Source organism: Tetrao urogallus, assembly GCF_951394365.1.
Source record: "Tetrao urogallus genome assembly, chromosome: 1".
Classification (NCBI taxonomy): domain Eukaryota; kingdom Metazoa; phylum Chordata; class Aves; order Galliformes; family Phasianidae; genus Tetrao; species Tetrao urogallus.
In genome coordinates this window covers 189,519,065-189,531,966 of record NC_136813.1, presented here as the reverse complement: position 1 = coordinate 189,531,966, position 12,902 = coordinate 189,519,065, and the positions used below count along the sequence as shown (strand labels likewise).

General features: G+C 40.4%; 1 protein-coding gene across 1 annotated transcript in view; it reads left to right on the top strand.

The window, feature by feature from the left end:
• Positions 1-12,902, top strand: part of TAF3 (TATA-box binding protein associated factor 3) — a gene marked incomplete at both ends in the record, with an annotated part of 111,536 nt that overhangs the window by 2,629 nt on the left and 96,005 nt on the right. The window contains one exon of the mRNA XM_079549740.1: positions 7,537-7,779. Coding sequence (XP_079405866.1) covers positions 7,537-7,779 — 243 coding nt within the window. The remainder of the gene's footprint in view (positions 1-7,536; positions 7,780-12,902) is intronic.

The window sequence follows — 12,902 nt, the reverse complement described above, 5'->3', positions numbered from 1 at the left end:
TGTGTGTGTACAGGAGAGGATATAGGGGTTTTGGTTTTGGGGAGAGGATGCATATGCAAAGAGAGCACAGGGATCTGTGTGAGTGGGAGGAGAGAGAAAGGAGCTTCAGGAGTCTGTGTGAGCATAAAGCAGTATGTCTGTGTGGGGACGATTGAGAAAGAGGGCAACAAATATTGCCCTGGTAGTGGATAGAGGATGACGCTGTGAGTTCCTTGGGGCTGGCTGGGTCCCTGCAGAGCCCACAGGGAATGTTTATAGGGAGGCAGATAGCCCTGCAGAGCTTGGGAGTGCTGGAGGGTCTGCAAGGTGTGTGACAGGGAATGAGAACAGGGCAGGAAGGCTGCCTGTGCTTCAGGGTATGAGCGTGAAGCAGAGAGTGACAGTGTCCTGATGGGTGTGGGAGGGCTTGCTGAGGTGTCTCAGAGCTATGGAGCCCTAAGAGCAGGGCTGGGGTTGCTGCACTGCTTTGGAGGAGGGGATGTGTGGGAAGGATGACAGATGGCAATGCTGGTCGGGTCTCTGTGAACTGAACATTGTACTGGCACTTCTGCTTAACTTATGGGGATCTAAGAACCACAAAATGAGGGTGACACAAGCACATCTTCAGCAAATTTGCAGGTGACACCAAGCTGAGCGGTGCAGTTGACAGCAGAAAAGGGAGAAATGCCATCCAGGGGGATGTGAACAGGCTCTAAAAGTAGGTGAGAAGGTTCAACAGGATCAAGCACAAAGTGTTGCATTTGGGTCGGAGCAGTCCCAAGTATGTTTGCAGACTGGGAGACAGAAAATACCCTCACAAGATGAGGCTCAGCTTTGTGAGGAGAGGAGCAGACGTGGCCTGAAAATGCTGTGCTTGCGGTCCCACCATCTTCCAAAGGGGCAGAAGTTCTTATTGCATCAGTGATCCCCAGGAAAGCAATCTGCAGTGATCTGAAGAGAAGTGATACCCAGCCCTGCCTTTCAGGCTTGGCTAACACTGCCACAGGTACTCAGTGTTTGTAGGTCTGGAAGGAAAAGATGCAGAGGTGGTGAGCATACAGCTTGTGCCTTTCCTTGCTGAAGGGATTGGAAGTACTCAGTGGGAGTTAGAAATGAGATACCCCTCTGTACTTCAGGTGCCCTAAAAAGGGGAAGAGAGAAAATCTTTTTTTCTTTTCTGTGAATGGAGAAGGAAGAGATATCATAATTCTGCTCTGTTTTGTTTTTAGTTTTTTTCTTCAATGGAGAAAGGGAATGTGCTGTTTCCATGTCAGCAATATGGTATTTCCTTATTTACCTCTCTTAAAATGATACCTGTATTTATTACTCTAAAAGGTTTGTGAAAAGGCACCTCAGTGCTCAGCTGATGTCCCCCTGATTTTTCAGAACAGTTTCCTTTTGCACCTAAAAGAAGTAGCTGTACAAACCCAGCTCTGGATTAATGAGTTGAATTTCACCATGGTTTTGCATAAGTAGAATTAATTAAATTTCAATTGTAGCATCTTCATTGTCAGCATGTTATCTCACAGTCCGACCAGTTGGGGTTGAGTTAGCAGGGCTGTCAGCTGGAGGGACATAATCTTTGTATTCAAAACTGAGTGGATTTACTCTGACGTAACTGAGGCACTGTGGTATTGCTTTGAAAAGCATGTCATTGCCGTTCACATATTTTCTCAGTTGCAAAAGAAAATGATGGCTTTCCCAGCTGTGTTAGATCTTTGTTCCAGCTGTTACATCCCATTAGGAGAGCCACATTCACGATTTTCATTACTTTTCTGCTGTTGTTTCTTTGCATTTGCAGTAGCTCTATTTGATGGGAGTGAATAGAAGACAAAACGATTCGCAAAGCGGACTTGAGATGTGTTTGATGCTGTGAAATGCTTCAGAATGCTGTGTTGGGGTGGAGGAGAGGGTGAACTTACAGGGGAGAAAGTGAGGGTTGGTTTGTTGAAGTAAACCGTGTTATGCTGTGTGTGTTTGTGGAAAGCTCATGAGAGGAAATCTATTTGGTATGCAGTGTGCTTCACACATGTTTTTGTGCTGAAATGTTTGAAAACCAGTGTTGGAGTATGTAATTAAGGTACTGGAACTACAAGTGGCATCGTGCTGTTTCTGAAGGCCAAGATGTCTATATTTTTGTTGTTTTAGGGGAGAGCTGCCCATTGTGTGCCGTGTCTTTGCACTCACTTTTCACAAGGCTTTACAAGATGCAGAAGTGAGTTTGGGGATGCTGACAGTGAGCCGGCGTTTTCCTCCATGGGGAGAATGAACCTGGAATCAACCCAAATTGCACTGTAGATTTTTGTTTTACTTTTTAAAACTTCGCTCTTATCAGTATATAATAGTAATCTCTATAGCATTAGGATTGGATGCTCAGTTTAAATGAGCTAATTCCCTGCACTGATTTTCTGTATGCTCTGGCCGGCATCTATTCAAGGCCTGTTACATTCTATAACTTTTGTTCCAATAGGCATACCTCTTGATGCCAGGTAACCCTGAGTTTTGATGGTTTTAAACCAATTAACTTCTTACTGGCTAGCGATAAAGAAAGGCTACTTGATTTTTTTGCTCAGTGTTTGTAAACTTACCAGGAAAAGGAGCAGACTTAGCAGAAATAGCAAGAAGATGTTAAGAGGAGCCTTTTTTTCCTAATGAAGTGCACTCAAATAAGGCATATGTGTATACACACTGTGCATGCTTCCAGCTGTTCCTGTGGTTGCTGGATGAAGGTAATGCGTTGTGTACTTGAGTTACTCTGGAGTAACTCCTCGATGCAGGTGCACATATTCAGTGCATGGTAGGGCTGTGTGACTTACTGGAGCTCAGGGAACCTATGACAGAGCTGAGGAGCTAGACCAGATAATTTACTGCTTGAAAATCCTTCTCTACAAACATGAGGGTGAATGCTGAGCTATTTATAATAGGTTGCACACGTTGCATGGTAGTGACTCAGTATTTTTTCTCAGTGTATTTCTTTCAGAGCTGCAGTTGCACCCTGCTTAAAAAAAAAAAAAAAAAAAAAAAAAAAAAAAAAAAAAAAAAAGGCATGAAAACAGAAGCTTTCTGTTCTGTACTTGTTAATTTTTCACTGACTCCTATGGTCTTTGGGCCCTAGACAGGGGAGATGAAGGATGTGGGAGGACTAACAAAGGTTGTTCGTGCATCAGGCAATGAAATTTAAGGAGAGAATGAGAGTTTCTCCCAGTGACATTCCCCAGCTCTGCAGTCTCTTTGGATAATGTGAATATCTGTCAGCTGGTGACGTGGAGCCGCAGTTGGACTCTGGACAGCTTCTCACTGGACAGTTGTTGGTTTTTTGTTTTTCTTTTGTTTTTAATCCACTTCTGCATGCAGGTTCCTCTTTACTCGCTTACACAACAAGGTGCGTGGCCATTTCTGCAGCTTTATTGTAAATGAATTTGGGACTTAATTTAGCTCTACTGGTTATCATAGCTCTATCAATTTTAGAGCATCACTGCCTTTCAAGGAGATAGTACAGCTTACAGCTTGTGAGGAGAAATATTCTCCACTGGTTTGAGATCAGCAGGAGAGTTGTAACTTGCTTTATGAAGCATTCAGCTGTCTTGTTTCTCTTCCCAATCCGAGAGAACATGTGTCCTGGACACATCCAAGGTCAGGCAGGACTCTGAGCACCTGACTGAGCTCTAGGTGTCCCTGATCATTGCAGAAAGGTTGGACTTGGTGACCTTTAGAGGCCCCTTCTGACTCAAGCAATTCTATGATTCTGTGATATTATTTGAAGTGTTGTGATACAGGCAGCAGTGTGAGGCTGGAGCCCAAGACCTCTACAGCTGTAATTTGGCACTTGCTGTGCGACATTGGATTACTTATTTTACTGGAAGGTGCCAGCATATGAATTTTTAAACAGAGGGTAGCACAGATACCTGAAGAATATCAAAATAAGTTCAGTATACATAAAATTATTACTTTTATTTTTCTTGTGAAACACCAGGAGAGTTGCATGTTTGTCAGCATTCTCTTTAATGTGTCTGGCTTCTGCTGTTTAAGTGAATTTCTATTGAACAAGATAGGGAAGAGAAATGTTAAACTATTAGAAGTATAAAGGCACAAGCTCAAATGTTTTCAAATTTTGATGAATCACCTGAAATTGCATTTAAAGCATTTTTTGCTGTATTTTTAGTTAACAAGTGTTTTGAAACCAAAATATTTTTTTTTGCTTGCTTTTCTCACTGAGGTGGTGTTTCTAGAAAAGGTGAACTGATCAGTGCTTTCATCACTGTGACGGTTGCAGCTTTTAAACGCTTTGAGTTTTCAGTCAGTTTTATCATAGAATGCCTTAAGTTGGAAGAGAATTCAAAGCCCCTCCAATTCCAACCCTTGCCATGGGATGGTTGCCCTGCTACCAGCTCAGGCTGCCCAGAGCCCCATCCAGCCTGGCCCTGAGCACCTCCAGGGATGGGGCACCTACAGCTTTTCTGGGCAGCTGTGCTGGTGCCTCACCATCCTCTGAGTAAAGAATTTCTTCCTAACATCTAATCTAAATCTACCAGTTTCTTAGTTTAAAGTCATCACAATTAGATTGTATAAAAAACTTGGTCCTCCTCCTCCTTGTGAGCTCCCTCTGAGTACTGAAAGGTCCCAATGACGTGTTCCAGAGTCTTCACTTCTGAACAAGCCCAATGACTTGTCATCAACTCTTTGGGTCAGAGATATGGAAAAATAATCCTTGTATTTATTTTTTTTCATAATGAAAAGCTAAGTTTATCTATTATGCTCATCTTCTAAGCTTGCTTTTTAATGCCATAATTGCTTAAATATTTACATACCTTAAACATTTGGTATATTTTCACACCGTAAAACATTTCACATCATAGCTGATTGCTTCTCCACCACATATCCTCAATAACCACTTGTAGGAAGAAACCCTTTTTAGCATTTCTCACTTGCTTCTGATGTCAGTACATCTTCAGGAGCTGCAGCACAAGAAGACTTTTTCCTATTGCAGAGATAAACTGGTCTAAAACACCCTAAGCATGTCAGTAGAGGTGACAAGAGGCTCTCGTGGAGCAGGGCTCTCCAAAGACCCTTGTTCAACCCCAGGAATGGGACAGATGTGTGTCTTGCAGTCTTGGGAACCTGGCTGCGTGTTTCGTTTTTCCTTCCAAGGCAGTGTGAACGTACTGGCCTTCCAGTACCTGAAGGGGCCTACAGGAAAGCTGAGGAGGGACTATGAGCGCATGTAGCGGCAGGACAAGGGCAAATGGTTTTCAACTGGAAAAGGGTCGATTTAGACTAAATATCAGGAAGAAACTGTTTACTGTGAGGGTGGTGAGACACTGGAACAGGTTGCCCAGCAAGGTTGTGGATGCCCCATCCCTGGAAGTGTTCAAGACCAAGCTGGATGGGGCTTTGAGCAACCTGGTCTAGAGAGAGGTATCCCTGCCTACAGCAGGGGTTGGAGCTAGATGATCTGAAAGGTCCCTTCCAACACAAATTATTATTTGTTAAGCATAGTGTGTCCTTATCTGTTGGTACACTTTTGAGTCTGGGTGATGTCTGCTTTGGGAATGAGAGCTGAGGCTCCCCATGGGTCATCTCTGAGCACGGCACAGTCAGGAATTTCAAGAGCATCCAAGGAATAAATATGCTCTGCTTTGGGGTTTGTTAAAGAGTTTTCTTCAGGCTTTGCACTTTAACTAGCTGTGTAGCTTGACCCTAACAAGTGGTTCAGTGAGTTCAAAGGTATTGCATTGCATGGTCTGTAGAGTGACTAAAAATGACATACAAAATTTCTTGTCTGCGTCAACTAAGTTCAATTTTTTAATGGTAAAACACTTCTATCAAATGCACAATAACTATAGGGATCTCAAAACTGCCCTAGAATTGTGATGGCCTTAATTACATTTGTGTAAGCCTCTGGATTTATCTATCCCTGGAGTCTGCAGGGGAAATAATTGGCACTTGTACTAAATATTGTACGAACAATATAAAGTTAAATAAATAAATAAAAATAAAGAAAGTAAGAGATGGTTCTCATCGCACGGAGTTCACACTCAATACAGACAAAAGAGGCAAGAGAATTAAAACACAAGCACCTTGCCCACAGTCACACAAGAGGCCTGTGTTACAGAGCTGAGAATCAAAGCCATGATCTGAGTATTACTCTTATCTTCACCGCAAGACTGAGAAGAGAAATTCTAGAACAAAATTCTTATTTCCTAAACGTACCTGGAGGCAGAAGTTGGCTGGGGGTTTGAATTCATCCAGTGATGTGAGAACCAGCCCGCTCGGCTGCTTTGGATTCAAGATAAATCAAGAGGAGATTAGGTTCAGAGAAAGAACAAAAGAGCATCCTTTCCACCCCCGTGCCCCGACCCAGTTCTCTAGAGCTGAGCCTTCTGATTCTGAGTTCAGAATAGCGATTGTGTTCTTTCTGTAAGCGTGGGCTGATTTTGCGTTATTACTTTAGCAACCAAATTGCATCTTATCATTTAGGGTTATAATATCTTCATAAGCCATAGTGTTAATGATGTGGTATAATTTTATAGAGTAACAAGAAAAATAGATGTAGTGTAAGGCATCTGTTTGATAATGATGATGAGTTAGGAGACTCAAAGCAGTGCTGTAGGTCTGAAGCCAGGTGCCCCATTCTCCCTCTGGAGGTGTTTGGAGGAACTGATCTGCTTAGGGAAACTGAGGCACTTGGAGGACTTTTGTGCTGTATAATTTACATCTCTGTCCCCAGTTACATGTGTAGAATGAAGTACCTAGTCTCTTAGACTGTCTTCTTCTGGGGAATGTGTAAAAGCAAGGTTCTGACTGCTTGGCCAGTAAGGCTTCATGGTACTTTTTTTAAGAAAAAGAAGGTTTTTGCTGCAGAGTTTAACTTGAATTGCGCCATAGGAAATTGGTCCCTAAAATCTAGACTAGAATATTCCCTCATCATCAGAACACTGTTGATATTACTGTGTTTCGTCCAGGAGGTATATCTAGCTGGTAGGTATAGTGACTCATAGCTTATGAAGCCTGTAGCTTCCATCTGATGGAAAGATACTAGTAAAGAATTTTTGTTATCAAGAGATACACAAGATATCTTCTTTTTTTGTTCCCTATGAACTAGTTTCATTCAACAAATAGAATTATTAATTTTCTAAATTGAAAAATAATCTCTAGTCAGTTATGTGCTGGTAAAGGGACACTTTGAGCATATTGAGGGCTTGTGTTGCTTATTTCAATGTACTTTATGAAATCGGAGTGCTTTGAGTGGTGCGTGTTGTTAATTTTCTGTTGCCAGGGACAGCTGCCTGTTAGCCTTCCTCGGTTTTCCTTGCTGTGCTGTTGACATACAGTTCTTTAAAATGGTAGGGATTGAAATAAAACATTTTTTAATAGAAATATGTTCTTAACTTAGAACTTTTTTGTAGCTCAGTGAGTGATAAACCTGACAGAGCTGTGGATCATTAATCTCCATTACTGGTACTGAGAGTAGGCAAACTGTAATCTCTGCAGGATAATTTTTTTTTTTTACCTGGATTTTTGAAAAAATGTCATTGTTATGTTGTTGTTTTGTTACAGATGGCCGCACAGATCCAATTTTGGATGACGTAGGGGATGCCTTTAAGCTCATGGGGGTTAATCTACATGAACTAGAAGATTATATACACAATATTGAACCTGTGACTTTCGCACATCAAATCCCTTCATTTCCCGTCAGCAAGAACAATGTCCTACAGTTTCCTCAACCTGGGAGTAAAGATGCAGAAGAAAGGAAAGAATACATCCCAGACTATCTGCCACCTATTGTTTCTTCTCAAGAAGGTGCGAAATTAATCATTTTGTTTTCAGTTTTGGTCCTCGCATGTTTGCATATTTGTGTACATCCTTGTGCTGTGTAGTCACTGCAAATTACACAGGCAAAGGTGATATTAAAGCATGGTGTCAAAACGGGTGACAGTGCTGTGGCAGAAGCTAGTTTTTCACTATTATTTACTTGCTTCAGAGATAATCTGGTATCAAAATGTGCTACGTCAACACACATTTTTATAACATGCTTAAGTTCTAGGATGACAAGAAATATTCTTTACTGTACCTCGTATGTGAAAGCCTTCCTCTGCTGTACGTAGTGCAAGAGGTTGTAAATTTGGTGAAGGCAGAAGGAGGGGTAGTGAGTCTGGCACAGCATTCTCAGCACCTGGTGCTGGGTACTTCTGTTGAGTGAATGGAACAGGGAAAAAAAAAGAAGAAAAAGGAAAAAAAAAAAAAAAAAAAAAAGCCAACCTGAAGTCATCTTCTAGTGAAGTCTGATTTAAAATAAGATCTGTTTAAAGGCACAGTGCTTGCTTCTAATTTTCTTTACTGACATTGGCTGGCATTTCTGGTATTTTATCATTGCTATTCCAAGTGCTCTCCTTTCCTGTATGAAAGTTGCACAGAGGCAGGGGCTGAGGCTTGCTGAACAGTGAAACCAACTGTAGAAATGCAGCAAGCTGCAGTTAACCCAATGATTTTAACAGTGGCATTGAAAAAGGGAAGATTGTTGTTTTCCTTTTTTTTTTTTTTAGCTACATGAAATTTGATTGCTAGCTAATAAGGTAAATGTTTAAGAAATGTAACCTCATCTAAATTTCTCTTCAAACAGTGAACGTCCTGCGTGTATGCTTTGCGAGGAAAAAAACACGAATAAGTTTGTGGTTTGCAAAAATGCCAGACAAAGAGGATTATACTTCCCTGAAAGAGTGAAACAAAATAACACAATTCCCCAAATATTTATTTCATTTAAAATTCTGGAGAGGACAGAATCGTGCTCTGTTGTCTCTCTCATTCTTTTTGAAGAAGTTAGATCTCAAAGGCTGAAATACATACAGAAATTCTGCCTAGTGTAACAACGAATAAATGATGTTGCCTTCCCAGTAAGGTGAAATCCATTACTGTGCTGCTATAAACGTTGGATGGGGCGATTTTTCAATGATTAGAAAACAGTAGTAAAGTATAGCAGTAAGTATATCTTCAGTCTTTCTTATGGGGTATTCAGGTAGCGTTTCTGTGTGCTTCAGTTTGTTTAAGAGAAACTGCAGTTGGAAACAGCTATCTGCTTGTGAATGAATGTCAGATACAGTGCTTGCAGTGTGTGCAGTTGTCCAGAAAAATGTTCTATTTCCAGTAACAACTGGAAGGCTTGCTCAAGGTGGCAAGTGTTTCCTGACACTTTGTGGACTTGACTTCTCTACTGTCTTTAATTGCATAGAGTAAGTAGTTACTAAAGTGCTTTTGGTCTATAAAATCTCTTACCTTCATATAACCTGGGAAGTGAAAACGTTGTTCAGTGCAGAAACATTTTCTTCAATTGATAAGAAGATACTGGTAGCTCTTCCTTATGAAAGTTGTTGAAAGTATCGTTCAAAACCTAGCAATGAACTCTTGAGCTGGAAAGAAAAGGCAAAATGTAAATAATGTGTATGGATATTAGAACAGCATCAATAAGAGGAAAGCATAGAAGACGACTCTGGAAAGTGAAAAGGGATTTTGGCTGTGCTGTTTGGCTACTTTCTTGATACTCTCGAGTCTGATTTTTTTCAGGAGGTAAACAAACACCATTCTGTCAGAGCAGTCCCACTCCTTTGATGTGTAACAGGCTCCCGACAGCACTGCCTTTTGGGTTTTTTTACTTGGAAAGTCAAACTTGAAAAACACGCAGGAAAGATCAAATCCTAAAGAGCTCAAAGCATCTGGGGAAGAACGTCAGAACGTAGGGGAGGGAGAGGTGAGAGAATTACAGACTCAGTCTGGCTCTACGTGACTTGTAAAAAGGGAGTAAAAATTGAAACGAGGACAGTTGTACTTTTTTTCTTGTATGTAACTTTTTATACTCTCTCTCTTGCGAGTTAGATCCAGGAGTTAGATTTTAGCAGTCCTTATAAATAATGTATGAATCCTTTTAACACCCGAAGCAAGAAGATATTATTTCCAAAGTTGGATGAGAACCAGGAAAACTTCTAACGCCTGAGGCTAGTGTATCAGAGGACCCATAGACACAACTTCACAAAAAAGAATACTTTTTTAAAATAGCAATTTAAAGCGAGCATTAAATATGACAGCTGAATATAGGGTTTTTTTATAGCTGAGTTAAAATACTTAGAATTGAGAAGGTTTTAATTTTGAGGAAATGTTTGCTGAAAATACTATTTGCAATTTTGTGCTCAATGTGTTTTTGTTCGGGTTTTGTTTTGTTCTTTAAGGGGAGAAGGTAGATCAAGAGACTGCCGTAGGTGTTTTGTTGCACTGAAAGAAGAAGGTTTACTTTTGCAGGTTTGAGAAACGCATTGTAGAAATTCTGAAAAGTTGCAAAAACTTTTAATAGTTTGCAGATCTTTGTAGGTTAAACAAAACTGATGGCTAATGTTAGGCAGTTCACAATACTTGACTTGCTTTGAATGTGTAATAATTAGCCAGTAACAAAGGAAGGCTTCGTGTGTGTTGTGATGTGCAATGTGAATCTTTCAGTCCCATAAAATAGGAAAAATAGCTACATCCCATTTGGTACTGAAGCCCTGAGCTCAGCTCATGCGATGAATATTTACTTACTGCTAGTGATTGAGATATTTCTGGTGCTGATACAGTTAACAGTGATGTGACTGATGGTCTGAAGGAAGGAATAAAAGTTTATTAGGTGAAGTGGTATCTTTTAATTTTATCAGCTGATCCAATTAAAAGTATTATCTCTAGTTCAGCGTGACTTCATAGGTAATTCCAGATCAGTGCTTGAGCAGTAAAAAGATTTTTTTTTAATTGTTCATTGAGATAAAAGTCAGTGTTCAGTATTCACCGTGACCAGTAGGTGCTGCTAACCTCCTTCTCAATGCTCCATGTGTGTTTGCTGGCTGCTGATTTCCACTCCTCTAGAACTGGTGCTTTCGTATTTGCAGTACACAGTCTACCCAGCAGTTTTTAAGATATCTGAGTTATCGCTGTGCTGTTATCGAGTTTTTGGCAAAGTTCTGTCCAGCCTGAGCAAAACCTTTTCCTTCATGTATACACTTAATAGTGAGAAATGCTGAAACAGCGCTCTGAATGATTTCTGAAGTTGAGGGGGAAGGGGATGACAGCACCATCTGTAATTTGTATCAGTTCAGGGCTAGAAGTTCTGTTCCAAGAAAGCACCTAGCACTTTCTTGACTAAAACTGGAAGTGCCTCATTTCAGTAGGTTGCACTAAGTAAATGATCTGGTGCTCATCCGAAAGCTGGCACTGCAAGGATCTGCATATGAAATTACATGTTTTGTAAAACAATCTGATTCAGTATTGCCATAGCAAATGCTGGTTTTTAGCAGTATTTTTACAAAGGCCGCTGAAGGAATAATTTTATGCCAATGTATCACGATGTTCACTGTCTCCCTATTTTTAATTAGTCTCCTTTTTGTGTTTTTTTGGAGTTATTTTAGCACTGTTGTCAGTAAAATGTCATGGTAAACTTGTAAGACAGATTAAAGAAGGAGGAAAAAATAAATTAGTTGCAAAACATGATGGTCATGCTTTATTTCTTGCTCTTTAATGTAGAAGAACATAGTTTTGCAATAATACATCAACTTCATAGAATTTATTGATTTCATTTGAAGCAAAACAGTACTGAGTTGAAACTAGGCCAATTGAGAAAGCCCAGCTACTTTTCCATAGCTAATAATAATCATTATTACATTTATTCTGTGATACTGTGTGAAGCCCTGGCTCCTGACGTTCTCAGAACACATATCATTCTCCATTAACTAAACAAAGCCAAGTGTATCTGCTACGTGTGCAACGGTAACCTTAATTTTAAGCTTCCTGGAAACAACTTCTACCTGTATTTGATGCATTGCCGGATTTTTAATAATATATATTTCTTTAAATAACCACTTTCTCATCTTTCTCTTTCTGGGTTTGTCCTTCCCTGCTTCTGTGGCTGGGAGGCTAAAGAAAACACGTTGCTTTTGTGCTTGTTGTGATAATTCACATTAGACCTTAATTGCTCTCTTGCCTTGTGATTGTATTGGGGTATATCAGAAGGATATGAGGGAAGGAACAGGAGTCTCTTCCCAATGTTTGAGGTGTTTTTCAGGGAGAAGTGGGTGGTTTCTAGGGAGTTAAACAATCTTTTTAATCCTTGCTTTCTTTTTCTGTCATCTGCTTCATATCTCTTTGCTTCCCACTCATAGAGGTTCAACTCGTTTTCCTTGGAGATCATATGAAAACAAATGTAATTTGTACTGGGAATTATGTTTTGTGGTCTTTCATTCTGCACTAGTGCAGTGCATTGTATTTCTGGTCATTGGAATCAGGATCAGTTCTTGGCATGATGTACAAATTCAGATTTATTTATAACCTTTTCTGTCAAAGCATTTTCTTTCCCCAGCAGATCAAAGCATAAAATTGTTGATCTCCTTAACAGTCCTGCTTTTTCCCCCCTCTTTGCTGTTGATGTGATATTGGAACCCATTACCCACCAGAGCCTAGTGCTTGCAGCCACCTGGTAACATTGAAACCTGGCTGTCCAATTACAGAACATCTCCAGTTGTTCACGTAATGTTGGTTGGTAAAAATCCCCTTTGAATTGATGAGAACGAGTGGGATGAAGCAAAGTTGGTGATGAAAATTAACATTTTTGCATCTGATGTCTGGGACCTCCTGGTGCTAGACCTGTAACTGTGTAAGCATTAAGCATCACAGTGGCATAAAGCATTAGTGTGTAGCTCTGGTGGCTGGATATATCAGATTTTAAAACTGTCACTGGCCCCTCAGTCTTGCAGTGCTTTTTTTTGGCCGTGGTCCAGAACTGAATGTAGCAAGGATCTCAGAACAGCCTAATTTCAGTCTCTGGTTTCTTCAAGGGTTAAACAAAGGCAATACCTCTTTCTAAATTAGCATGCAATGGGCTTTAAAAAGAATACAGGGATATCAACTTCGCCATT